The 26,021-nt window shown below is 55.8% G+C and overlaps 2 protein-coding genes across 2 annotated transcripts in view; both read left to right on the forward strand.

The window, feature by feature from the left end:
- The first annotated feature begins 207 nt into the window (after window positions 1–207).
- MED29 (mediator complex subunit 29) lies at window positions 208–11,144 on the forward strand. The gene is made up of 4 exons (XM_073321940.2): window positions 208–494; window positions 4,858–4,916; window positions 6,920–7,004; window positions 8,191–11,144. Exons 1-4 carry the CDS (start codon window positions 261–263, stop codon window positions 8,416–8,418), a joined length of 606 nt encoding a protein of 201 aa, XP_073178041.1. The 5' UTR covers window positions 208–260; the 3' UTR covers window positions 8,419–11,144.
- A 1,444-nt stretch (window positions 11,145–12,588) lies between these two features.
- LOC140902376 (calpain-2 catalytic subunit) overlaps window positions 12,589–26,021 on the forward strand; it is a 40,865-nt gene continuing 27,432 nt past the window's right edge. The window contains exons 1-4 of the mRNA XM_073322394.2: window positions 12,589–12,628; window positions 12,751–12,827; window positions 13,314–13,392; window positions 13,494–13,610. Coding sequence (XP_073178495.1) covers window positions 12,589–12,628; window positions 12,751–12,827; window positions 13,314–13,392; window positions 13,494–13,610 — 313 coding nt within the window. The remainder of the gene's footprint in view (window positions 12,629–12,750; window positions 12,828–13,313; window positions 13,393–13,493; window positions 13,611–26,021) is intronic.

Below are 26,021 nucleotides of genomic sequence, written 5' to 3' on the forward strand. Positions count from 1 at the left end.
CACGGCGCTCTCGGAACGTATTGCGCATGAACGCTAGGGGCGCGGTTCATGACGGGAACGGGAGTCTCCAGTCTGCGGGGAGCGATGCATGCCGGGAGCTGTAGTTCCAGGCGTGTGCGGGAGGGGCCAGCTGGGTGAGGAGCGGCGCGCGCAATGCAGGCTGGGAGTTTTAGTCATTGTGCGAGCAGGGAGCGCGTGGTGCACGCTGGGAATCGTAGTTCGCGGTGCACGCCGGGAGGGAGCTGTCGTTGCTAGGGAAGATGGCGGCCCCCTCGCAGCAGCCGCAGCCGCAGCCGGCCCCGTCTCAGGCCCCGCCGCCCGGGCCGCCGCTCACGCTCCAGGCGGGCCCGGGGCAGCAGCCCCAGCTGCAGGCCCAGGCGGCCGCGCAGGCGCAGGCGCAGGCCCAGGCCGCCGCCGCCGCCGCGCAGGCGCAGGATTTCGACCCCGTGCAGCGCTACAAGATGCTGATCCCGCAGCTGAAGGAGAGTCTGCAGGTGGGGGCGGGGCCTGGGGAGGGGGCGGGGCCCACCGCTGGAGGTGAGGGGGAGGGGCTAAGCGGGAGGGGGTGTGGCCTGAAGGGGCGGGGGCGGAGCTTCCAGGGCGGCGGCTGAGGTCTATGGGGGAGCGGGTGGGGCATGGGGGGTGGGGCAGCTGCTGGGGTGGGCAGAGTTAAGGCTGTTTAGTGGGGGGGTTCGCTGATGAGCGCGGCGGGGGCCATTTCTGTGATGCACCGGGTGGGAGCATGGCTGCGGTGCCCTTTAACCTGCCGCGCGGTGCGTTTGGTGAAACGGGAACTCGCTGTTTACTAGGGATGTTACAGTCGCGCCTCGAGTCCCCCTCACTCAGGGCCGAGCCCTCATTGTGCCAGGCGGACCTAGTGAGAGACAGTCTCTGCCCCCCAAGGGCTCCCAGTCCGACCAGAGAGACAACCGGTAGGAGGAGAGAAGCCTCATCCGCTCAATCCAGCAGATGGTGGAGTGAGGCCCACCGAGGTTAACGCTCTGATGCTGCAGGCATGTGCTTCACCATAAGCCTGGGAATAACGCTGTTGATTCCAGTGGCAAGGCTTTTCCTGGGTGCCCAAAATACATGGGGGGGGGGCAGGGGGTGTTTGCCCGATTAGCAGGTAAATGTCTTGTCCACAGGCACACAGGACATCTGTAGCAGAGGCGGGAAGAGAATCCAGATTCATTCCAGTGCCTTAACCAGAAAGCCAGCCGCCTTCTTCAATGCTTAGTTAAACAGCTGATCGGAGCAATCGTTAGCCATTTGGGTCGTTCCTGTGTGGTCACAAGGGCTTAACAGGCTGAAAGTCCAATGTCGGAACAGACTTAATGTTCCCATTTAATAGGGGGTCTGCCTGTGAGCCGCCGCCACCCCTCGGTTGGTGGGATTTTATCATGGATGTTATAAGCCACCAGGAGAACAGCATTCTGGCAACATGTCTGAAAAGCGTAAGACGTTGGCTGTGGACAATGGCCCCAGTAGTCTGTAAACCAGAGCAACTGTAAACATCTGCGTTACAAATGAAGTCATTCCACTTTATGCACAATATACGATGTTGGCATTTTGTGAGGAAAGACTCGAGCTTTGCCCCGTCTGAGCGACATAGTGTCCATGTTTCACAACTGTACAGCAGTACGGAGAGGATACAGCTCGAATAGATCTGAACTTGGCTGTCGTGCCAAGATGATGATGATGCCGTATTTGTTGTAAACAACCCATGGCAGACGCTGCAATGCCAATCTGGTGAAGAACCCCCGGGTGAGAGCTGGAGGGACTGGTGAGTATTGAACCCAAATAGCAAAAGCTGGAGACTGCTTTGGCGGTTTCATTATTCAAAGAGATTGGAGTCACAGCTGGACCTGATCCTAGGTTTTGCATTTTAGTCTTTGACCATGAACATGGAGGCTGACCTTGGCCGACAACTCCTCCGTTTACTGGAGTGCCTCACGAAACCTGTCGGGGCTCTATACTAGGAGAACAACAGCATCAGCAGAGTCAAGGTCTGAGAGCGAGAGATCACCGATTTTAATGCCTATGGATCTGATGGAAGGCTGCATTATGAAATCCATTGCCTGACAAAAGAGTGCAGGGGCCAAGACAAAGCCCTGCCTGACACCAGATACGGATTTAAAAGGTGCCGACATCCGATTCCCCAGACGTACACAAGCAGTGGTTCTGTTATGCAGCTTGCTGATCAAGTCCAATAGAGTGGCTGGGACACCAATGCCCTTTAAGGCCTTCCATAGCCCGACTTGGTCAACTGAATCAAACGCAGGCTTAAGATTGACATACACCATGTGCAGGGGCTTCTTGAATTCGCAGCATATCTCCGACAAGTGGAGGGCCAAAATGGTGTCTAACGTGGACCTGTTCCCCATAAAGCCTGACTGTTTGGGCCGATGCTTCTGATGTAACCGGGGCTCCAAACACGCCGGCAGAATGTGCACACACCCATTCCCCGGCACGGACATCAAGGTGATCGGCCTGTAGCTCTTACGTTTGCTGTGAAGACCCTTGCCCTTATAAAGCGAGATCACAATACCAGGACAGGCGGCTGGCAAGGATTCCGGAAAAAGATGGCCAGAAGTCAGCCTGCCTCTCTTCAATATTGACGTTGGAGGCAGTTGTGCCAGAACTGGTTACACAGTGGAGTGTTCTGTGTTGTAATAATTAAGTGGACTGAGAGTCGGAACAGTCTGTTCCTTATTGCATTGTTTCCAAAGGAGCTGGGTGTGCCCCCTGGAGGGGTATGAAGGACTAGCTGGGGGGTGGGACCTAGAGATCCCTCCCCGTTTTTCTTCAGCTCCTCAATGAGCAGCGGCAGTCAAAAAAGCTAACAATGTTGGGAATCACTAAGAAAGGGATAGATAATAGATAAAATATCATGTCACCTCTATATAAATCTATGGTACACCCACATCTTGAATACTGTGTGCCGATGTGGTCACCACATCTCGAAAAAGATGTATTGGAATTGCAAAAGGTCAAGAAAAGGATGACAAAAATGACAGGGGGTATGGAGCAGCTTCCGTATGAGGAGAAATTAATAGGATTGGGACTTTTCAGCTTGGAAAAGAGATGACTAAGGGGGGATATGATAGAGGTCTATAAAATCATGGCTGGTGTGGAGAAAGTAAATAAGGAAGTGTTGTTTACTGCTTCTCATAACCCAAGATCTAGGGGTTACCAAATGAAATTAATAGGCAGCGGATTTAAAACAAACAAAAGGAAGTATTTCTTCACACATCGCACAGTCAATCTGTGGAACTCTTTCCCAGAGGATGTTGTGAAGGCCAAGACTACAACAGGTTCAAAAAGAGCTAGATAAATTCATGGAGGATAGGTCCATCAATGGCTATTAGCCAGAATGGGCTGGGATGGTGTCCCTAGACTCTGTTTGCCAGAAGCTGAGAATGGGTGACAGGGGATGGATCATTTGATGATGCCCTGTTCTGTTCATTCCCTCTGGGGCACCTGGCATTGGCCACTGTTAGTAGACAGGAGACTGGGCTAGCTGGACCATTCGTCTGGCCACTCTTATGTGGGTGACCTGCCCTGTTAATATCAGTGGCTACTGTCTCTGGTGCTAAGGGGGGTCCTTTAAAACTGCCCATCGGCAACTTCTCGTGCTTTGAGTGAGGAAATGGAAACTCATTTTATGATGCTCTAACCTGTGGATTGGCATCGAGCAACGAGATTGAAAGGGGAGGGTTGAGGTAGCTATTGCTTGCCTGACCAGAGCCTTTGCATGGGAAAACACTCCATGTCACGTTTCAGTTTCCAGGCTTAATCAACATATAGAGGATGGCGTTTTTTAAAACTAAAACCTACCTCAAGATTTCACATCCGTTTCTCAGCCCCCATCTGAGTCAGGGAGTTTGTTGCCCAGACCGATGGGGCTTTTTTAGAAAGGTTCAACTTAAAAAAAGCATTTTTTAAGAACAAAATATTTACTTTTAAAACAAAGTGAGTCACCCTTCTCCAAAAATAGAAACTCAGGAGAATGAAACCGGTACAGAATCTGTGTGTCATGTCATAAGCCACTTGAGACTGAGATTCTGGTAAATGACTCAGCGCTGGGTTAGATAATAATGTCAACATCTCAGAAACTGCAACGTTCAGATAAAATGGAACAGAACTTTAACCCAAATTCCTCTTGTCAATATGCCATCTGACCTGATTTGACTCAGCAAATTCGTGGATTAAGTTTGGTTCCAGTTCCTGTTAGTCTTTCCCGATTTAGAGCCCCTAGATGTAAATTGCATTAAGAAATTCACAAGAGTGGAATAGCTCATATGGTTCCTGCGTGACTGTGCCTTGCTTTTTCAAACAAGGAGATGGATATTCACCACCTGGATGGGGGAGTAAGGTTTAATTATTGTTTGTAAAATGCTTTGATTGGGGTCTAGTGGTTAAAGGAGTCCTGACCCCCAGCTGCCTGCTCTGTTTCTGGCTTTGGGTGGGGAGTGGTGGCTAGTGGTTAAAGCAGCAGACTTTGGCAGTTCAGTCCTTTTCACAGCTCTGGAATGGGTGACCTTGTGTGAATGGCTTCATGGCTCTATGCCTCAGTTTCCCCATCTGTAAGATGGGGAACTGAACGCCAGCCCACAGTTGTGATTTGCTTTGAGATCCCAGAGGACCGCAGTGCAGTGTGGTGTTTAATATTAATGGCTGTTTCTTGCCAAAGCCAGGATTCTTGTGACAGCTGTGAGGGTCTCAAACACGGCCTCTCTGGGCACAGACGGCATCAAGTCCCGACCCCATTCCCAGGGCTAGCCAAGCAAAGGAGGGAGCGCCAGCACCTGTCGCTTACCTTGCACTGTCTGACTCTTGCTTTCTCTCACACTCCAGAACCTGATGAAAATCGCGGCTCAGAATCTCGTCCAGAACACGAACATCGATAACGGGCAGTGAGTATTCTCTCCCCTCCTCCCCGGGCAGGGCTATCTTCTAACCCAGGAGCCAGAAGGCTTTCACCCGTGTCTTAAACTTCTCAGCATCAGAGGACACTGCCGGTCACTCCCCCTGGTGTAAAGCAGGAGTGACTCCAGTGCAGTTCATGGGGCCATCTCGAGATAGGCTGGGGTGAGTGACTAGCTCTGTTGTGTCAGTAAAGATCAGAGCCAGGCCTGCTTTTGGTGCCTTTCTGGAGCCCATGTTGTTCCGGTACCTAGCAACCAAACTTCCCGAAGTGGCTGTGGATGGCAGGTGCACCGGGTTCTGGGCACCCGATGGCTCCTGTCGGTACCGTCTGGGAGAATGAAGCCCTGGGTGACTTGAATAGGGTGCCCCAAATCAGTGCTGATTCGATCCCAGCGCAGCTGAGTAACGGCCAAACGCCACCCCCGCCTGACAACTGCTGGGGGGCCCATGTGAAAGGAGTTGGCTGGGTCTAGTTGGAACGGGCACCCGCATGGCCAAAACCCACTCTTCCCTCCGGCACTCCAGCCCCATCGTGGGCAGGTGTTACAGAGAGGCCAGGGACTGAATGGCGGACAGTGACTGAGCTACCCCTGCTAAAGAGGTGACCCTCTGGGGTGGGGGAGCCATATTGTTGGGAGTGTGGAAGAGGGGAGAGTTTGCCCTGCAGCTGTCCCTTTTGTAGTGGTCACCCCAAGACTCATTAACGTGTCCCCTTTAAAGATGGGGTGGGCTACACCCACTTTCCGGCCCCATTTACCATCCTCTCTGTTTCTGTCCCTGCCCGCTCTGCTGGAGACTCTGCTCCGCTTGCCCCACCCCCTTCACTGTAAATCCTCTGGAATCCGGCGGCATTGCCCCATCTCAGTTGGGATCCCCAGCATCTTGCTGTGCATTGGTGGGGGGCCAATGTTCCCCAGGGGTACCCAGGGTTGGGAGGCACCTCAGCACCACCTGCCCTTAGCGTGAAGCAGCTTGTTTGGCCCTGCTATGGCTCAGCTCCCTGAATCCAGCAGCCTCGGGCAGCACAAGCCCTGCCCTCCTCGAGACGCACGCCAACCTCCAAGTCCTCGGCATGTCCCCTGTGGTGCCCAGGACACTCCCAGAATCCCAGGCCTGTTGTTCCCACAGGAACCGTGCTCATAAAATGCAATTCAGGCCCAGCACTTAGCTCAACACCACCTCGCTCCGCCCTCTTGGTAGGGAAAGCGAGAAGAAGTTTATTACCAAAGCACAGAGGAGGTTGGAAACACGGTTACATAGCAAACAAAATCTTAACGCGCTTCGGAGAGTCTAAACTCAACAGGTTAAACCTTCTGTCTGCAGAAGTTTGATCTCTCTTGAAGTTCTCTGCAGCGTTTTCAACCAAGCTGCCAGAAAAGGCCCCTTTTCATGGAACAAAACTGCCGTCCTTTTTCTTCCTTGGTGAAGGGTGCCTTCCCTCCCCCGGCTCTTTCTCTTCCTGTTAAATCCCCACAAGCCAGTGACGGGAGGCCCACTGTGACTGGAGGCCCACTGTGACTGGGACCCTGCACAATTTACCTGTCAACAGGTGGATGGAGAGAGAGGGCCTGTCTGAGAGAGAACCTGATTTTCACCTTTGCTGGTGACCAGTATCTTGATCCAGACTTGAAGAATGTATTTGGAGTAGATATAGATACATAGAATCTGCACGTACATTTTCCCAATGATATTGCTGAGCACTGAGACACCAGCTTTCGTTTGGGAGCTCACGTGATGCCCTTTCATGAACCAGACTCAAGAAATAATTGTAACCCTTCTGTACCCCTTTCTCAGTTGACACTGAGGTTTGTGGGTCACAGGGGAGACTCCCAGCCTGGGGTCCAGCAGTCCCAGCAGAGGATCAGCCCCATTCTGTCTGCCCTCTCTTGTGGGGCCTAATCCCTGACCCGGGAGGTGCTGCGGTTTGGGTCTGCGTGCCTTTCCCAGAGCAGATGCCTCGGCTGCCGTGTCACAGTACCTGTTATTTCAGGAAGAGCAACGATGGGGTGGTGCAGCGTTTCGACAAGAGCCTGGAGGAGTTCTACGCCCTGTGCGACCAGCTGGAGCTGTGTCTGGTCAGTTAGCCCCTTATCGACAGTGCTTCATGGGAGTTGTAGTTTTGATGGCATCATGTCCCCTGTTCTCCTCCATAGGCCGGGGTCCCCAGCGGGACTTAGTGTCCCATGATGCACCCACGAGGCAATTGCATCACTGCAGTTGCTGGCTGTGGGGCATCATGGGAGATGGAGGCTGTCCGGAAAGCCCGGCCCATAGAGAAGGAGGCTGTGAAGCAACCAAACGGTGTCTCCCATGTTGCCCGCTACTGCAGTGATGCAATCATCTCGCGCCACGAGACATGGTGCCTCTTGGGAGATGTAGTCCTACCCCATCTGAAATGTTTTTTAGTCCAAATGGCTATCTGAAAATTTCCTTTAATTTTACCAAAAGCTGCTTTGTTCGACCCCAGACTAACCTTTTTTAGTTCTTGATTTGCTGAAATTTAAAAAAAAAACCTTCATTTTTGGTTTGACCTACATATTATTTTATTTTATTTTATTTTACTTCTCAGAATTGCCAGAGCTCCAAAAAATCCGTTATTTGCCCTGCTCTGACTGTGTGGCTCTGTCTCCCTCTCGTGGCTGGGTCACGCAGAGCAGTTCGGTCTCCAGGCTAATGGTCCTTTTAGTTCAGACAGTGGAGTCTTCACTGTTAGTTCTAGGCATTGTAGGTTTGGTCCCTACAGGGGACCCAGCCATGGGCATCATTACAGGTCCCTTTAGGGAGTATCGATCTCAGTCATTGACACAGGGGTCTGCAGCCATAAACAAAGACATGGGTCCTGCCCTGGCAAGTTCAGCAGGGAGACTGAGCTCTCTGCCCTCTACTGAAGGGAGCCTTTTCCGGGGCAGCGGGACAAAATGGGCTCAAGGGATGGGGGGCATTGTGGGGACTGCTGGGAGAGGTGGCTTTGAAGGAAGAGGAGCGTCTGTCAGGAGATGATGTGGTAGGACATCCCAGGCATAGGGAGTAGGGTGATGGGAGGGCTCAGAGCAAGGGGAAGGGAGGGGGTGGGAGCTGTGGGGCTTGGAGAAATGAGCACAGATGCACTGTGGGTACAGGCAAGAATGTGAATGCAAAGAGGCTAAATGTGGTGTTGATCTGTCCAGGGGCAGGTTAGAGACTAGAGGGAAGATTGTTCTGCCCAAGGCCGGAGGGCGAGTGGCTGGATCCCATGTGTTAACTGTTTCCCTCCCCTTCCAGCGGCTTGCCTACGAATGCCTGTCCCAGAGCTTCGACAGCACCAAGCATTCCCCCAACCTGGTGCCGACGGCCACCAAACCCGATGCGGTGCAGACCGAGAGCCTGCCCTACACCCAATACCTGAGCATGATCAAATCCCAGATCTCCTGCGCCAAGGACATCCACAACGCCCTGCTGGAGTGCTCCAACAAGATCACCGGCAAGATCCCCGCCCAAGGGGGGCCGTAGCCCACGGTGCTGGCACAGTTATTGTTCCTGCTCTGCGACCAGCGTGGTTTGAAGGAGACTTGGATCGTTTCCAGGCCGGCGCTGTGTCAGACGGTGAAACTTTACAAACTTGCACCTGACCCACGGCCTGTCTCATGTCCTCTGAATTCCCTGCGTGGGTGGATGCTCTCGTTCGTATGGAGAGTGAAACAAATGTTCCTGCTCTGCTTCTTCCTCCCCTCTCATTCTCCTCTAACTCCCTCTGGTCTTACTCCTTCCTCCTGCCCGGGCGTGATCCTCAGCTGTCGTCAGGCCTTCGCCGAGCTCACTGTTGCTACACTAGTCTATACCACCCGATGTCTTGGCCCACGTACATTCAGAACGCATTAAACTGGCTCACCCGGCACGCGATCTACTTGCTGGGTCTGCCATGCCAGGGCCTAAGCACCCTCCACTCCCCTTTGACTTCAGGAGGGGTCGAGGAGACCCGAGATTGTGCTGCTAATGAAGTGAGGAGGATCAGACAGAATCTTTCTCTGCCATCAAATTAAAACTTCCCCAACCCCAGGTGAATGGGCTGGATTGTAGCTTTCCAGGTTGGTGGGTGTATTGTTTATTCTTCTTAAAGAGTAACCAGTTCAGAGAAATGCCATTGAGTTAAAACAACCCCAGGTGTTAATTTCCTCCCGCCAACACACTGCCTTTACCCCATTGTAACCTTTCTGTCCTTTGAGACATTTCTCTCCTGACCAGCAGGAGCGAGAGGGGAGTTGGGCTCCGGCTCATTTAAAGCTCATTTATGATAATGCCTGTGACCGTTTAAAACAGAAGGCTGGACCGTGATTCCATTCACACCAACACAGAGCAGAAGTAATGAACAGAATTATCTCTGCATCAGACTGGCATAAAACCTAGAGGAGAATCCCTTCCAAAGAGTGAATTAAAGCAAAACAGCTTTGATTCAGTTTGTTTCCCTCTATTTGTCAGACTCAATCTAGCCTGGTCAGTTTCACTTTCCATTTCTAATCAGTTTCACCTTCTCTCTCCCTTCCCAGTTTGCTCCAGGAATCTGAATTTTATTCCTAGGGGAATTCTGCATCACTGAGCATGCGCAGAATTCCTGTTCCCCACAGATTTTTTTTTTGTTTCCCTGCAGAACAATTGATTCTGAAAGGGATGCCACAAGAGGGGGGGTCACCTGCCTCTCCTTGGCAGCGGTCCCAAGCGGGCACGTGGGAGCAGCTGGGAGAGATGTAAATCACTGCTGCCGGGCTGGGTGTGCATATAAGACTCTGACTCTATCGCTCACTATTGCGATGCGCCCAGCAGGGAGGGGCGGGGCACTGGGGTGTTTGTGGGGAACGCCTGGCCCTTGATCTGTGTCAGGGTTGGGTGGTGGGGGGAGGGCTGCAGGGTGATCCCCCACCTCTGTGCAGCCCCAGTGTGCACTCCTTGCTGCACATGCCCTGCAGAGGCTGATGCAAGCAGCTGTGGGAAGCTGCAAGGAGCCTGGGCCGGGGTGCCATATAAGGAGGGAGGGGGGGCATAGCCCCCCCGCCAAGTTTCACACCAGAGGTCAGCTCACGGCGCACGCCCCAGTTCCAGGCAGAGCTCTTACCTGCAGCCTTGCACAGGCAGGTCCCTCCTCCAGGACCTGGAATTCTCTGGCTGCGACTCCAGTGGTCAGTTTCCTCCACTGCCCTAGGGCCTCTGGGGGTGGGGCAGGCAAGAAAGGGGGGGGGGCACAAGTCCGCAGAGGTGGTGGTGGGAGGTGAGAAGAAGCAGAGGGAGCACAGGGCTCCCAGTTGCCGGGAGGGTGTTGGAGCCTGGTGGGGCCAGTGGGGTGGGAAATCTCCAGGGGAAGAGAGAGGTGAGGGCATAGGGCTGTGCCCTGAGGGAGAGGGGCAGTGAGCATGGGCAGAGCAATTGAGGGGGCACAGTCCCCGTGGCAAGGATCATGAGGGGGGGGGAGCTGAAGAAGTGTGGGGGACTAGGAGCAGTGAAGTCTTGGGATTTGTTCTCAGAGAATCAGGGAGCACCTTCACCTCTCCCTGGGAAGAGGCTTGGGACAGGACCCCCCCCCCGCCCCCCGAAGATGATGCCTTCGCTCAGCAGACTCATCTGCTCTCTGCCTTCCTCCCCATCTCTCCTACTTCAGGGTAACTTCCACCTTGGTCCTGCAGTGAGGATCCATGTGGGCGCAGGGGTTTCTTTAACTCTACGCCTGGGGGAATCTTTTTTGTGCCCTGTATTGTTACAGACGTACTTCCTGCTGGTTTCAATTATTTGGGGGATTTCTTTCACAATCCTTGGCGGGATTATATTGGGTTATTTTGACGAATAAAATATGCAGAATTTTAATGGATTTGTAGTGCAGCATTTTCCATTTTTGGATGCAGAATTCCCCCAGGAGTTGAGTTTGGGCTTTTCAAATTACAAAGTGCGGTTTAGAATTTATATTCAGAAGGACAAAGAGTTTCACACACACTTTGGCCCTTTGATTTCTTTAAAAAAAAACAAAAACAAAAAACTTTTCCTATTTGGGTTTTTCTAAAACTTTTTTTGCATTCAACCATAAAATGTGTTTGACAGCGGGCTGCGTTCTAAGCCCCAAGGAGTAAATCCGCAGCCTCCCATTGAAAGCACCAGGCACATGGTGGATTTACTCTGGCACTTGACCGATCGGAACCCAGCCCGCAGGTTTCTTGGTGTCGTCATTCTAATAAAAGCTCTGACCTGTCTCTTTGCGATGGTGTGAGGTTTAGTTTCTAAAAGCTGATGCCTAACGCTGCTTCTCTCATTCTGCTCTGTCACTGTTGGGGCAGAGCCCCGGCCTAGTACCCTTCCTTGAAATGCGGGACTGTACTCCAGCTGCCCTAGGCCCTGGAAAACCAGGGGTGAGCTTTCCCACGCACGCTTCCCCGGCTTTCCACCTACCCAGGCGTGCTTTGGTTCACAGTTTAACCCCTGGGGGAGCACATGGCCCATAAAGCAATGGACTTTGCACCTGACGACAGCCTGCAGGAGGGGCCTGTCTGCCTGAGAAGGTGATTGTCTATCCCACGATAGTCCTATCCTGAAAATGGGGATATGAGCGTAGAGTTGCGGGGCAGGGAGAGCAAAGGTGACTGTGGTTAAGAAACCCCATTGCAGCAGCTTGGGGGCTAGATCGTTAAAGGTTTTTAGGACCTTAATTGCCACTGTCACCAGTAGGAGTTAAGCACCTATCTAAAGCTGAGGATCAACTCCCACCGGTGGAGGGCTGAAATACCTTTGGAGGATCTCAGCCCATGTTCCTTGCTTGGCAGGCCATTTGGGGGGGGGGGGGGAGCCAATCCTGTGTTCTTCAAAAGAACGCAGCTCCGGGGCCCTTAATGAGGGATGGAGGGAGGAAGGAGTCTCCCCTGGTCATGAGGGCTCAGGGGAAAATCCACCCGCCAGCCCCAGCGCCCCTCGGCTTCAGCTGCAGCTGGTGCTTTCTGGGAATCTGGTCCAGAGCCACTCGCATTCAGCACCCAAAAATCAGCACCTGCTTTAGAAAGCGCTGCCCTCAGCCCGTTCCAGGAAGTGGGCGTGGGCTAGCCCGAATGGGCCCTGCGGCTAGGGACAATCGGGGATTGGGCCCAGAGCTTAATTAGCTAAGCCAGACTCTTAACAAGCCCGGGACCTGGATCCCTTTGTGGATCTGCTGTAACAAAGGTGTGTTTCAGTTCTCCCTGCCCCGCTGGAGGGAGATGAGTCTCCTTGGGGCGATTGCCCCTGGCTTTTGGCCAGCAGTCACCCAGTCCCCAGCCAACTGTGCTCAGTTCAGGGTCTTCGACACTCTTGCTGTCCCCTGGTGCAAAGGCCCCCAGCTTCCTGCCCATTCACAGCAGCTGGTCTGCCAGAACTAGGCAGGATCATGGGGCACAGGACATAGGCCTAGATGCAAGAGAAGGTTGTGGGGCCCATGCTCAGGTAATGTAGGGGGGCTGGTGATCCACTCCCTAAGGGGCAGAGAACATCCCCAGTGCAGGGCGCTCTGGCCACAGCCCTGATCCGCCCCCTATTGGAGGGCAGAGAATAGCCCCAGCTCAGTGCGCTCCGGCCACGCCCCCGATCCGCCCCCTATGGGCCCTGGGGGGCAGAGAATAGCCACAGCTCAGTGCGCTCCGGCCACGCCCTTATTCCCCCCCTTATGCTGGGGCCCGTATGCCCAGCTCCACGCTGGCTGGGGAGATCCCCTGCACGGGTGAGAGTCTCAGGGGGCCGTTTCCACCCATGTTGAAGGCCCTCGTGCTGCTGGATCCTCTCCCCGCGGCTTGGCAGGGCCCCGGGTGGCTTTGGCTGACGTCTTTGTTCCTTGACCTCGAGCGCTTCAGAGCGACACGACCGGGAAGCTGGGCTTCGAGGAGTTCAAGTATTTGTGGGGGAACATCAAGAAGTGGCAGGTAGAGAGATCGGGGAGAGGGGGGCGGTTATCACGTGTGGCTGAGACCCGACTGTACCCCCCCTCTGGTGTGGGAACAGGAGTGGGAACGAGAGACCTTGGGGCTCCCAGTCTGGGGGGGGCCTTTTCAAGAGCGCTGGACTCCAAGCAGCCTTCCCGGCTGGAATTGACATGCGTTACTTTCAGCCCTGCGTGTGTGGGGGGGGGACCTTGCTGCTGCATTGCCTTCTGGGTACCCAGAATTCCCAGCGCCGCACCCCTGCCTACCTGCCAGAGGTACTGGGGGTGCCCGGCAGGGGGGCAGCTGGGATCCGAGCAGTCCCCTCCTTGGGGGCAGAGTTAAGGGGCTGCGTTGCCTCTGATGTCCCCCTCCCTGCTCCCTCCGTCACCCAGCGCTCTAGGGAGGGGCTGCCGTTTTAGTGGGGGGAGAGCGCTGGGTGACTCTCTTAGCCCATAACCAACTTGTCTCCCCCCCACCCACCCCCAGTGTGTCTACAAACAGTACAACACGGACCGATCCGGCACCATCGGGAGCAACGAGCTGCCAGGCGCCTTCGAGGCAGCGGGTAAGGAGCCACTGAAGGGTGGGATTGGCGGGCGGGGGGGGGGACCCACAAGGGCTGTCTCAGGTCGATGGGGAGTGACTGTCTCTGCCCCCCACCCCCAGGCTTCCGGCTGAACGAGCAGCTGTACCAGATGATCGTGCGCAGGTTCTCGGACGAGAACGGCCACATGGACTGCGACAACTTCATCAGCTGCCTGGTTCGCCTGGACGCCATGTTCCGTAAGTGGCCTGCGGGTCGGTCCTGGGGATGGGGGGGAGGGTTCTGGGGTCCTCTGCCCCCCTTTTGCCTCCGTCCACCCCCACCCCCTGCCTCTAGTGTGAGCTGGGCCCCTCCCATCTGGGTTTAGCTCTGTGTTTGTACAGCTCCTGGCACATGACAGGGGCTCCTAGGTGCTACCGCAATACATCTAATAGCACTAAAATGTACAGCACCTGGCACAATGGGGCCTGGTCCATGACTCAGGCTCCTAGGTGCTACCGTAATATACCTAATAGCACTAAAATGTACAGCGCCAGACACAGTGGGGCCTGGTCCATGACTCGGGTGCCTAGGTGCTACCGTAATCCACCTAATCGCGTTAAACGGTATAGTGCCTAGTGCCATGATGGGCCCCTACGTGCTACCGTAATACAACTAATAGCCATAAAAGTGTGCAGCGCCTGGCACCGGGGGTGTGTGCTCTGCTGCCCCCTGCTGGCTGGGATCAGGACCACTCAGCTGTGTGTACTAGCTCCCTCTGCTGCTCCCAGCCGATGAATATCCTCCTCGAGCAGCTGGGAGGGGAGTTCAAATCCCTCTGGCATCAAGGCCGCCCCTCCCGGGGGGGTTTCCCCCCAAGGGGTTGCGGGGGGAGGGGGGGGGCTGTGCGAATAACCACTCCTGCAATGAAGCGGCAGGGCTGGGAAGAGGACGTCCAGTTCTAGGCAGGTTCCTGCGGTTGGAAAAGGGAGGTTGCATCACTGCAGAATTTTTAGGGCTGAAGCCTCGGAACTGGGACCCCTGCTCCTGCTGTTTGCGGTCAGGGAGGGGGAAGCTGCATCCTGTGGCTGGGGGTGGGAAAGGAGGGACGAGCCCCTCGTAGGGAGGGAACGCTCTGTCCTAGGCCAGCGTGGCCTCCCCTCTCTGCCAAACCCGGGAGCAGCAGTGAGCTCTCGGAAACAGGAACCAGCTGCCAAGCTCCAGCCCAGCAGCAGGGCGGGAACAAGGAGCCAAGCCGCTTCGGACACAGGCCAGGCCAGATTACACAGTCAGTGGTGTAAATCTGGAGTCACTCCCTGACTGGCTTCAGTGCAGCCTGGGCCAGATTCTGATCACAGTGGTGTAAATCTGGAGTCACTCCCCAACTGGCTTCAGTGCAACCCAAGGCAGATTCTGATCTCAGTTGGGTAAACAGGAGTCGCCACATGGATGTCAGTGGCGTGACTATAGCTTCTGATCCTGTTTATGTCAGTGTGAAAGCTGGAGTAACTCCACCAGGGCAGATCCTGATCCGAGGTATACCCGTGTGTAAACCTAGAGGGACTCCACTGGAGCAAAGGCCAGGTGCTGATCTCAGTCACATACCTTCCCCCTGGGTCACTCACTCTCTGTGCTGTATTTTAATAACTAACGAGGCCTGTCACGGCCTCCTGGCATGTGGGCCAGTAGCATTCTCCTCATTTTATAGGTGGGGAAACTGAGACACAGGGATGGGAAAGGTCACACAGCCAGAAGAAGAACCCAGGAGTCCTGACTGTTACCTCTCTGCTCTAAACCACTAGACCATGCTTCACCTCTTTGCTCTAACCATTGGACACCACTCCCATCCCAGAGCTGGGACTGGAATCCAGGAGTCCTGACCCCCAGCCCCCTGCTCTAACCACTCCATTGAGTGTAGCTGGCACTGTGCTGCATGACCTGCATTGCCTGGCAGTGGCGGGGGAGGGGGGGGCCTGTTTGCAAACCCAAAATCAACTCCCCCTCCCCTGAAGTTCCTGCGTGGGCCTCTGAGCTCATTTCCTGGTTCGGATTTTCATCCCTCCAGCTGAGAGCGGAGTGGTGGTGGTGGTGGGTCCGGGGGAGCAGAGGTGGGGGTGGAAAGGGGGGGGGGTGCTTGTGGCCGGGGGGCGGGGAGTGGCTGATCTAGGCTGAGGGATGAACTCACAGAGAACAGCCTGTTCTTTGCATGGCAAGAGGGGAATTCTCTGCATTGTTTCTGATTTACGCAACTTCTTCCCACCCTGGCAGCCCTGCTGCGGGGATGGGCTGGCCGGCGGGGAGGGGCGGCTGGAAGTGGGGGATGGAGAAGCCCCTTGATTCCCCCCTGAAAGTCTGCCTCCCAGCCCCCTACTCTGTCCCCTGCAACCCAGCCCTCTTCCCACAGCCAGATTTGCAGGATTTCCTGTTGTGGCTCACCGGGCTGGCAGGCCAGCCCCCAGCCCCAGGGCTGCCCCGAGTGGCAGAGGACCCCCTGGGGAGGGGAGGGCAGAGAGTGATACAGCTGGGGAGCAGGGGGCAGGGAAAAAGGGAGCCCTCTTAACATGAGCACCCTATGCTGCAACCCTGGCACTCCCCTGTGCCTTGCCTCCCTCCTGGGGTGCATTGGGGCGCGGGCCAGGCCCCCTCTGAGCTCCGGGGAAGCAGGAACTGGGCCGGAGCAGCTCCTTGGTGGGGCACCATACGGGGCCCTGGTAAAGGCCCCAGGGGTTGTTCCCCGGCTCAGTTCAGGCTGATGGGGTGTGTGCACTGTAGCATGTGAGTGTGACAGAGGGGTGTGCACTGTCTGAGTAACAGCCGTGTTAGTCTGTATTCGCAAAAAGAACAGGAGGACTTGGGGCACCCTAGAGACGAACCCATTTATCTGAGCATGAGCTTTCGTGAGCTACAGCTCACTGCATCGGATGCAGGCCGTGGAAAGTGTGGAAGATCTTTTTATATACACACAAAGCATGAAAAAATACCTCCTCCCACCCCACTCTCCTGCTGGTAATAGCTTATCTAAAGTGATCACACACACAGCTCACAAATACTGACACTTATCTAAAGTGATCACTCTCCTTACAGTGTGTATGATAATCAAGGTGGGCCATTTCCATTTCCATATCATACACACTGTAAGGAGAGTGATCACTTTAGATAAGTGTCAGTATTTGTGAGCTGTGTGTGTGATCACTTTAGATAAGCTATTACCAGCAGGAGAGTGGGGTGGGAGGAGGTATTTTTTCATGCTTTGTGTGTATATAAAAAGATCTTCCACACTTTCCACGGCCTGCATCCGATGCAGTGAGCTGTAGCTCACGAAAGCTCATGCTCAGATAAATGGGTTAGTCTCTAGGGTGCCCCAAGTCCTCCTGTTCTTTTCACTGTCTGTGTGTGAGTGCAAGGGGGCATGCACAGGGCAGCAGGAGTGTGAGCAGCACACTGGGTGTGCACGCAGGCGAGAGCAGGTGTGCCGGCGGGTGGGTTTCCGGACGCGCCAGCCAGTGCGTCACTGAGAGGGTTTGTGGGTTAGCGTGTGTGTGGCAGGGCGCTGTGGCAGTCCGGGCAGGGGCGGGGGGGTGGCTGTGTGTTTGCTGTGGGTGAATTGGGTGTGGGTGAGGTGTGAACTCTGCCTTTCCTTGGAAGAGGGGGAGGGATGTGTTGTGTTTGTTTGGTTTGGGGGGGGGGAGAGAGAGAGATCTGTGTCTGGGGAGCTGAGAGTGTCTGAAAGTTGGGCGGGGTTGTTAGCCATGTGTGTGGGGGGGGCAGGGTTGTTAGCTGTGTGCGTTAGCTCAGGGTTTGTGTCAGTGTGTCTTGGTTAGCTGTGTGAGCGCTGTGTGTGTTTGTGATCTTTGCGCGTGTCTGGGTTTTTTAGCTGTGTGTGTGAAGGGTGAGCTCTGTGTGTGTGTTAGAGCTGTGTAGTTGTGTCGGTATTTGTGAGCTGTGTGTGGGTCTGGGGGCGCTGTGCGATTGTGTTAGTGAGGTTTTGTGAGCTCTGTGTTAATGTCAGTGAGCTCTGTGCGGTTGTGTGAGTGTGTAGGTGTGTTTGTGGGAGCTCTGTGCGGTTCTGTAGGTGTGTAGGTGTGTTTGTGGGAGCTCTGTGCGGTTTTGTCGGTGTGTAGATGTGTTTGTGGGAGCTCTGTGCGGTTGTGTCAGTGTGTAGGTGTGTTTGTGGGAGCTCTGTGCGGTTGTGTCGGTGTGTAGATGGGTTTGTGGGAGCTCTGTGCGGTTGTGTCAGTGTGTAGGTGTGTTTGTGGGAGCTCTGTGTGGTTGTGTCAGTGTGTAGGGGTGTGTGTGTGTGTGTGAGCACTATCTCTTCCTTTGCAACTCCGGCCCAGGGCGTCGCACCCCTGGCTGCTGGGGTGGGCAGGCTGGGGGGCTGATACAGGCCCTGCTTGTGCCAGGCTCAGCCTCCTTCCGGATCACCATGTGTGGCTCAGGCCGGCCCAGAAACCAGCCCTGACGCCCCTGGCCCCGAATGCTGCCCCCCCCCTTCCATCCCTGGGCGTCCAGGGCCTTTGTCATACAGAGGCCAGTGCCTCTAACAGCCTGCAGGGGGCAGCATGAGAGCTAGGAATGCGTCCAGGGCACGCCAGGAATGGTGTAAACACCAGACCAAGCAATTGTGAGTGTGAGGCCCAGTCCCCGCTCTAACCAGTGGGCTCCACTCTGCTCCCTGAGCTGCGGATAGACCCCAGGAGTCCTGGCTCCCAGCCCCCTGCTCTAACCACTAGACCCCGCTCCCCTCCTAAAGCTGGGGTTAGAACCCAGGAGTCCTGGCTCCCAGCCCTCCCCTGTACTAACCACTAGACCCCTCTCCCCTCCTAAAGCTGGGGTTAGAACCCAGGAGTCCTGGCTCCCAGCCCTCCCCTGATCTAACCACTAGACCCCACTCCCCTCCTAAAGCTGGGGTTAGAACCCAGGAGTCCTGGCTCCCAGCCCTCCCCTGTACTAACCACTAGACCCCTCTCCCCTCCTAAAGCTGGGGTTAGAACCCAGGAGTCCTGGCTCCCAGCCCTCCCCTGTACTAACCACTAGACCCCTCTCCCCTCCTAAAGCTGGGGTTAGAACCCAGGAGTCCTGGCTCCCAGCCCTCCCCTGATCTAACCACTAGACCCCACTCCCCTCCTAAAGCTGGGGTTAGAACCCAGGAGTCCTGGCTCCCAGCCCTCCCCTGTACTAACCACTAGACCCCTCTCCCCTCCTAAAGCTGGGGTTTGAATCCAGGAGCCCTGGCTCCCAGCCCTCCCCTGCTCTAACCACTAGACCCCACTCCCCTCCTAAAGCTGGGGTTAGAACCCAGGAGTACTGGCTCCCAGCCCCCCCGCCCCCCCCCCGCTCTAACCACTAGACCACACTCCCCTCCCAGAGCTGGGGATAGACCCCAGGAGCCCTGGCTCCCAGCCCCCTGCTCTAACCACTAGACCCCATTCACATCTCGGCTCCCCATGTGTTTTTGTGATTGGGGTCACGGTGAAGGGAAGGCTTAGGCCGAGCTGAGCCCCTGCAGTCCTGGAGACTTGTATCGAACCAGAGCTGAGCGCCGGCTCCTGGGATGAGCACGTGGACGACCACAGGGTGCAGTGCGAGGGCTGGGCCGAGGGGTCCTGGGACGCGGTGGCTGACAGGAGCCAAGTGGCCTTGTATGCTTGGAAACTGAGGTTTGATGCTGGCATTTGGAGGCTGGGGCTATTACATGTCTTGCGGTAGCGTGGAAGAGCCCCAGTCATAGACCGGGGGTCCATGGGGCTGGGGGGTGGGGGGTACATTTTTATTGCGATTATTTTAGCGCTATTACGGTAGCCCCCTCGGTGCTCCAGTCATGGCCCAGATTAGGGGCAACAGGCTTGGAGGGAGTGAGTGTGGGCTTGTCTGTGTACACACACACGTGTGTGTGTATGTGTGTGGCAGCCCAGTTGGCTCAGCCCCATCTCCCTGCAAGACTCCAGCCCCCTTCCAGTGGGGTCGGAGGTCCCAGCAGGCCCATGGCCAGAGACGCACCCGAAGGGTCCCGGGCTTTAAGGGGACATTGGGGCACCTGACAGAGGGTCTCCCAAGCTGGGGGATGTGGAAGGACAGAGGCAGGAGAGTTAGAGAGTGGAGCCCAGGGCTGAGAGCCAGGACTCCTGGGTTCCCATCCCAGCTCGGAGACTGGGAGCCAGGACTCCTGGGTTCTATCCCCAGCTCTGGGTGGGGAGTGGGAGCTAATGGTTAGAGCCGGGAGGCTGGGAGCCAGGACTCCTGGGTTCTATCCCCAGCTTTAGGAGGGTAGTGGGATCTAGTGGTTAGAGAAGGGGCTGGGCTTCAGGATGCCTGGGTTCTCTCCCCAGCTCAGGGAAGCAGTGTACTCTTGTGACCTCAAACAGCACTGGGAACCAGAAATCCCAGCCCTGCCAGTGACTCACCCTGTGCTGTTCCTTCCCTATGCCTCGGTTTCCCGATCTGTCAAGTCAGGGTAATTACTCCAGCGCACACGCTTAATTAGTGTTTGCAAAACACATGGTTATTACTATAGTGACAGTGACGCTGTGTGTGTCCTTGGCACCTTCCGTGTGAGGATTCCAAAGTCCCCTGGCAACACGAGTGAGGCCGGTGTCGTGGCAGATACTCCAGAAGCTGGGTCACCCCCTCATTTCACAGCAGGGGGAGGGTATTTGCCCAAGGTCACTGAGGGCAAAGACAACTCGGGAGTCCTGGCCTCCAGTTACGCTCCCACCGAGAGCCAGAAACACAACCCAAGAGTCCTGACCAACAAGGGCCACCTATAACCCATTACATGCCACACCCCATCCCAGCTGGGGATAGAACCCAGACGTCCTGGTTCCCAGCCCCTGCTCTAACCACTAAGTCCCACTTCCCTCCCAGAGCTGGGGAGAAAACCCAGGAGTCCTGGCTTCCAGCCCCCCTGCTCTAACCATTAGACCCCACTCCCCTCCCGGAGCTGGGGAGAGAATCCAGGAGTCCTGGCTCCCAGTCATCCCCCCCGCTCTAACCACTAGGCTGCACTCCCCTCCCCGATCCAGGAGTCAGCTTTTAATTCCCAAACAGCTGCACTCATCCCAGAAAGTCACCACTGTGTCCTCCTTCGGGCCACATGCCTCCTCCTCCCGGAAGCCCCGGGGTGCAGCATCTTCTCCCTGGGAGCAGCCAAGGGGGGGAAATTCTGAGAGTTTGCCCTGGAGTTGGGCCAAAGGTGGGAGCAGGGAGGGGAGGGCGGCAGGTGGGAGCTGAGGGCAGCCTCTTCTTTCTCTTTCTGTTTCCAAAGTGGTTGTGTTGTCATGGGCTGAGGTGCGGCAGCAGCTGCAAACCCAGTGACCTTGGTTGAGCAATTGACGGGAGGCACGTTTTGTTCCACTCCCTTCCGTGGTGGTTTCTCACTTGCGTTCTCCTTAGATGGTGACGACTGTGGTTGTCATGCCTGATCATTTACTGTTCTGGATGTCGTGGCGTCTCAGAGGCACAGGCCACCACCCCATTGTGCGAGGCGCTGTATGTTTTGATTGCAATTAGGTGTATTATGGTAGAATCTAGGCACCCCAGTCATGGATCCGGCCCCCGTTGTGTCAGGTGCTGTACATTTGCATTTCGGTAGAATCTAGGCACCCTGGTAATGTAGCAGGCCCCTGTTGTGCCAGGTGCTGTGTGTTTGCACTGCTATTAGGTGTATTATGGTAGAATCTAGGCACCCTGGTAATGGACTCAGCCCCCATTGTGCCAGGCGCTGTACATTTGCATTGCTATTGAGTGCCATTCAGCCTCCAGCTCTGATCCTTAAATTCAGACAAGGGTAAGCCCAGATCAGCTTGCTCCATGCAAACTGCTAGCCGACCTGGGGCTTGTCTAGCCACCCGAGCAGGGCCATAGGGATCAGTGAGACCGGGGCCTGTTTGCCCCGGCCTCCTGTCTCCTCCAAGGGCCAGGGCCTGTTGTTTCAGAGAGAGCTGCAAGGACACCCCTGATGGGCAGTGATGGGGTGACCTGCCTCTGGAGGAGGGGTCTTCCCAAATACTGTGTGAGCCACCATACTGGGGGAGTGTGCATGAGAGTGAAGGGGCCAATGCGTGTGGACGGGGTGTGTGTGTGTGTGATGCTGCCCCCTGCTGGAGGGGCTGAGCCCTGCTCTGTGTGTGTATGTGTGTGATGCAAGAGAAGAACTGGGGTGCGTGGGAATAATGAACAATTATCAGCTAATTATGAAGCAGTGATATCTTAACTCCGGGTGCTGCAGGCTGGAGATAGGCGGGTGGGGAGGCTGGGTTCCTGAGGGGATAGGGGGGTGCGTGGGGGGATAGTGGGTAGATGGGGGAGGCTGGGCATGTGGGGGGCAGGCTGGGGTGTGCAGTGGGGGCCGGCCGTGCATTTTCGGGCATAGACCCCTGTTTATCTCACGCCCGTGCGAGGGCCTCCTCCCCCACAGCCCCTTCTGCTGACCCAGAAACTGGGGGGAGGGGCGGGCTGGGCTAGGACTCCTGGGTTCTATTCCCATCTCTGCAGGGGCTGTTGGGCCTGCTGGTTGGCTCAGGTGGAGCTATTTACCGTAAGCCCCAGAGCGGGTGCCCCCGAGGCCCCCCCACCCCAACTGGGCCAGGTTTGTTTTGCTTTGCCTTGTGGGGAATGAGTCACTAGCAAGAAAGTGATTTGCTTACCTCTCCCCTCCCCCACACCTCCCCATTTCCCCTCCCCCACGTTTCCTGGACGGGCCCCGCCCCCAAATGGAGCCTCAAACTACCCAGGGAGCAGGAGCCCTCCCCTGGCCCCTTCTGGGATGGAAAGGGGGGGGGCAGCGGAGCACTCAGCCCCTCCGTCCTATTGGGGTTCTCCCGCCCCGCTCACAGACAGGTCAGGCTGCTCGGGGTTGGCAATGCGGTGGTCCTGTGCACACTAATGTTTGCAGACGTGCAGACGTGTCCACGCACACCTGTGCAAACACATGCATGTAACATGCCTGCACATACAGACAGCTGCACCCGGGGACACACACAGCCAGACACCGTCGAATGCACGCCGGTGCGAATGGACCTGAGTGCAAACCTGGGCGCAGGCCCTCACACACATGCCAACACGTGTGCCCGCACGCAGGTACACGGGGACGTGTGCGCAGACACGGTCAAACACACGTGCAAACGCACAAGCTCACACTGGAACATGCACCAGCTCATATTAAACTAGACACCGGAGATGGAGCAGGGCAAAATGGGCCCTGGGCCTGCTGTCCGCCTGGAGGGTCCTGCCAGGGCTCTCCAGGCTGGGAGGAGCTGGACTGGGGTCTGCACCAGCCCTGAGCCACCTGGGAAGGGGAGGTGACCCCAGCTCCCCATGATCCTGAGTCTGACCCGCAGCCCCCTGCTTTCCCAGCCCCGGGCTCCCCGCCGAAAGCTCTGCCCGTGCCCTGCAACCCCAACCCACAGCCCCCTGCTAGCCCAGCCCGGGGACCCCCCATGGATTTCCCAGTTCACTCCATGACCCTGGCAAGCGCCGATCCCCAGCCAGGGCCAGGGAGTGGCTGAGGTCAGGAGCCCTGGCCCGTGTGAGGTCAGAGCTGGGTTTGGCTGGCTATAACAGACTATTCTGCGGCCCAAGAAAGCCCGAGGCAGGCAGGGCTCGGCCAGCCAGCCCCTTGGGAGGGGAGCCCTTTCCTTCTCCTGTTTTCCATGCTCAAACTTGGCTCCAGCCTGGGAAATCCCTGAGCGACTCAGGCTGAGAACTGCAGAACCCAGGAGAGCGGCTGTTTCCCCGGGCTGTTTCCAGCAGGCTGCATAGGGAATCCCCCCTTTACGCCCATCGCCAGCTCCTCTACCTGCACCCCACCCCCTCTATCTATCTATCCAGCCCCATTCACCCCCTCTATCTATCTATCCATCCCCATTCACCCCCTCTATCTATCTATCTATCTATCTATCTATCTATCTATCTATCCATCCCCATTCACCCCCTCTATCTATCTATCCATCCCCATTCACCCCCTCTATCTATCTATCTATCTATCTATCTATCTATCCATCCCCATTCACCCCCTCTATCTATCTATCCATCCCCATTCACCCCCTCTATCTATCTATCTATCTATCTATCTATCTATCTATCTATCTATCTATCTATCTATCTATCTATCCCCATTCACCCCCTCTATCTATCTATCCAGCCCCATTCACCCCCTCTATCTATCTATCTATCTATCTATCTATCTATCTATCTATCTATCTATCCCCATTCACCCCCTCTATCTATCCATCCCCATTCACCCCCTCCATCCCCATTCACCCCCTCTATCTATCTATCCATCCCCATTCACCCCCTCTATCTATCTATCTATCTATCTATCTATCTATCTATCCCCATTCACCCCATTCACCCCATCTATCTATCTATCTATCTATCTATCTATCTATCTATCTATCTATCTATCTATCTATCTATCTATCTATCTATCCATCCCCATTCACCCCCTCTATCTATCTATCCATCCCCATTCACCCTATCTATCTATCTATCTATCTATCTATCTATCTATCTATCTATCTATCTATCTATCCCCATTCACCCCCTCTATCTATCGATCTATCTATCGGGGGCCATAATGTCCCTTCCTCTACAGCAGCTGGTGCCGTCACCACTGGAGACAGGTTCGATGGACCCCATCCTTTGGTCTGTTCTGTCCCTGCGAGGGTAGATCTGAAGCGAGCGGGTGCAGTTCACACTTGGGGGCACTAGGGAGCAAATCCGGAACGGGCAGTTACGCTTGGCTCAGACAGAAGGGCCCTGTTTTGTTCCAGTAGTCAGAGACCATGCCTATGTGTGTGTATGGGGTGGGATGTCACTGCCCAGCCGCCTGGAGGTTTAAGGATCCAGTCAGGGGCTGGGCCGGAATACACCCCTGCATTCACACTCCCGTATTCACACACACACCCGCATTCACACCCTACACCCTACTGTAATATTCTTTGCACAAAACAGGCCTTGTGAGGGATCATTTGGAAACTAATCACTGGCTGGTCGCCACAATCACAGCGAAATGTGCCTAGCAACCTTACGCGAAATCCCCCGCGCCTCCTCCTGGCTCTTGATGTTAAAGGCACAACCACGAACTCCCGCAGCCCCATTAGGTGGAACTGGTCACGCTGGCCTGGCTTACCCAAAGGGATGTGGGTACAGTTTGCCCGGAAGCTGTAACCTGCAGCCTCAGCCAGCCAGAGGGGGGAGAAAGACGACACGAGAAAACCTGCATTTTAGCGTAGGCAGGTGAAAAGAAGGAGCGGGACCCCGCTTTCCCGCTGGACTCCAGGCCTCCCTGCGCTCGGCTGGGAAGAACTTTCTCCAGGGGATGCGTGCAGGAAGATGCTTTTCAATGGCTGATGTAAAAGCGAGGGGGAAAGCCACCCCCGCCCCATGATCGTGCCCCATCCCAGCTAGGGAGACAGGGGAAAATAGCCACTGGATTGGGGAGCAGCTCCTGGCCTGCGAGTTTGGCCAGCAGGTGGTAAGGACCGTCACCTGGAACCAAGTGGAGAGAGCGTTTTCTGTTTGTTTTTCCCGTAACCCTTTCTGACCTGAGCGCCTCATGGCTGGGCCTCCCACCAAACCTCCCTCTTTGGCCTGAAATAAACTTGGTTTGGTCTTTCATCAGAATGGATCTGGGGCTGGGGACTGGCTGGATCACTCCGTTTAAGGCAGTGAACAGATGTGCATTGATTGCCCCAGAGGGCCAGAAAAGCTAGTATATTTGGGCTGTCTGGGAGGGGCTGGATGCTGCAGAACACGGGACCAGGAGCGTGTTGGGGGTCACGCTGCAAAGAGGAGGCAGGAGGGTGTGTTGCTGGCTGGCTGCTGGGATCAGAGGCGCTGCACTAGGGCTGGCTGTGCCCAGATGCTTTGGGGAAAGGGCCTGCATGCTGGCAGACCGATTGTGAACGACCCCAGTTGGAAGCCACACCAGCAAAGCATTGGGAGGCCCCTCAGGTTGCAGGACAGGGGGTGACACTGCCCTTCACTGGTCTGGATGGTACCCCGGAATTTCACCAGGGCTTCCCCTTCTTCCCAGCATCCTTCCGCTGGATGATTCGTTATTCCTCAGCGCTGAGGTCTGCTGGGACAGGAGGTGTTTTTGCAGGCTGGTTGGCTGGGACATGGGGTGGGGGACTGATGCAGAGATGTGAGGGGGGGTCCAGACTGGCTGATGGGTTAGGCAGGAATATGCTGCATCTTGAGCACAAGATATGCACCAAGTTTCATTCATCACCCCGAAGGGAAACACCTCCCCCTCCCCCGCCGGCTAACAAGATGGAGGGGCATCACCGCTGCTCCCCCTGGCATCCTGTCTTCAGCAGTGACTGGTGCTGGGCACTGTAGAGACAGGACCCATCGCTAACCCCCAGATCAATGGCACCAGCCGTTCTGCATCAGCAGGGAGGCGTTCCTTCCTTCCTGACCACGCCAGTGAACTCACCAGGGGCCCTGAAGCATGGGGGCTGGCTGCACGTGGCGGGATCAGCCAAGGGAGCTTGCAGTGTGGGCGTGCACGGTGGGTGTCTGTAGTGAGTGGGAGTCCGTAGTGTGTGTGTGTGTGTATGCTTGCACAGGGGGCTCTGCAGTTTGGGGGGTGTGTGTGCGGTGGGTGTGCTCACCCACCACACACACACCTGGGACCCAGGCCCAGTGCACACTGGACCCAGGGC

This window comes from Lepidochelys kempii, chromosome 23, assembly GCF_965140285.1.
Source record: "Lepidochelys kempii isolate rLepKem1 chromosome 23, rLepKem1.hap1, whole genome shotgun sequence".
NCBI classification, from domain to species: Eukaryota; Metazoa; Chordata; order Testudines; family Cheloniidae; genus Lepidochelys; species Lepidochelys kempii.

Coding starts and splice junctions, on each gene's coding strand:
- MED29 (XM_073321940.2), top strand. CDS start 261: ATGGCGGCCCCCTCGCAGCAGCCGCAGCCGCAGCCGGCCCCGTCTCAG. Junction 495..4,857: donor AGCTGAAGGAGAGTCTGCAG/GTGGGGGCGGGG, acceptor CTCACACTCCAG/AACCTGATGAAAATCGCGGC. Junction 7,005..8,190: donor ACCAGCTGGAGCTGTGTCTG/GTCAGTTAGCCC, acceptor CTCCCCTTCCAG/CGGCTTGCCTACGAATGCCT.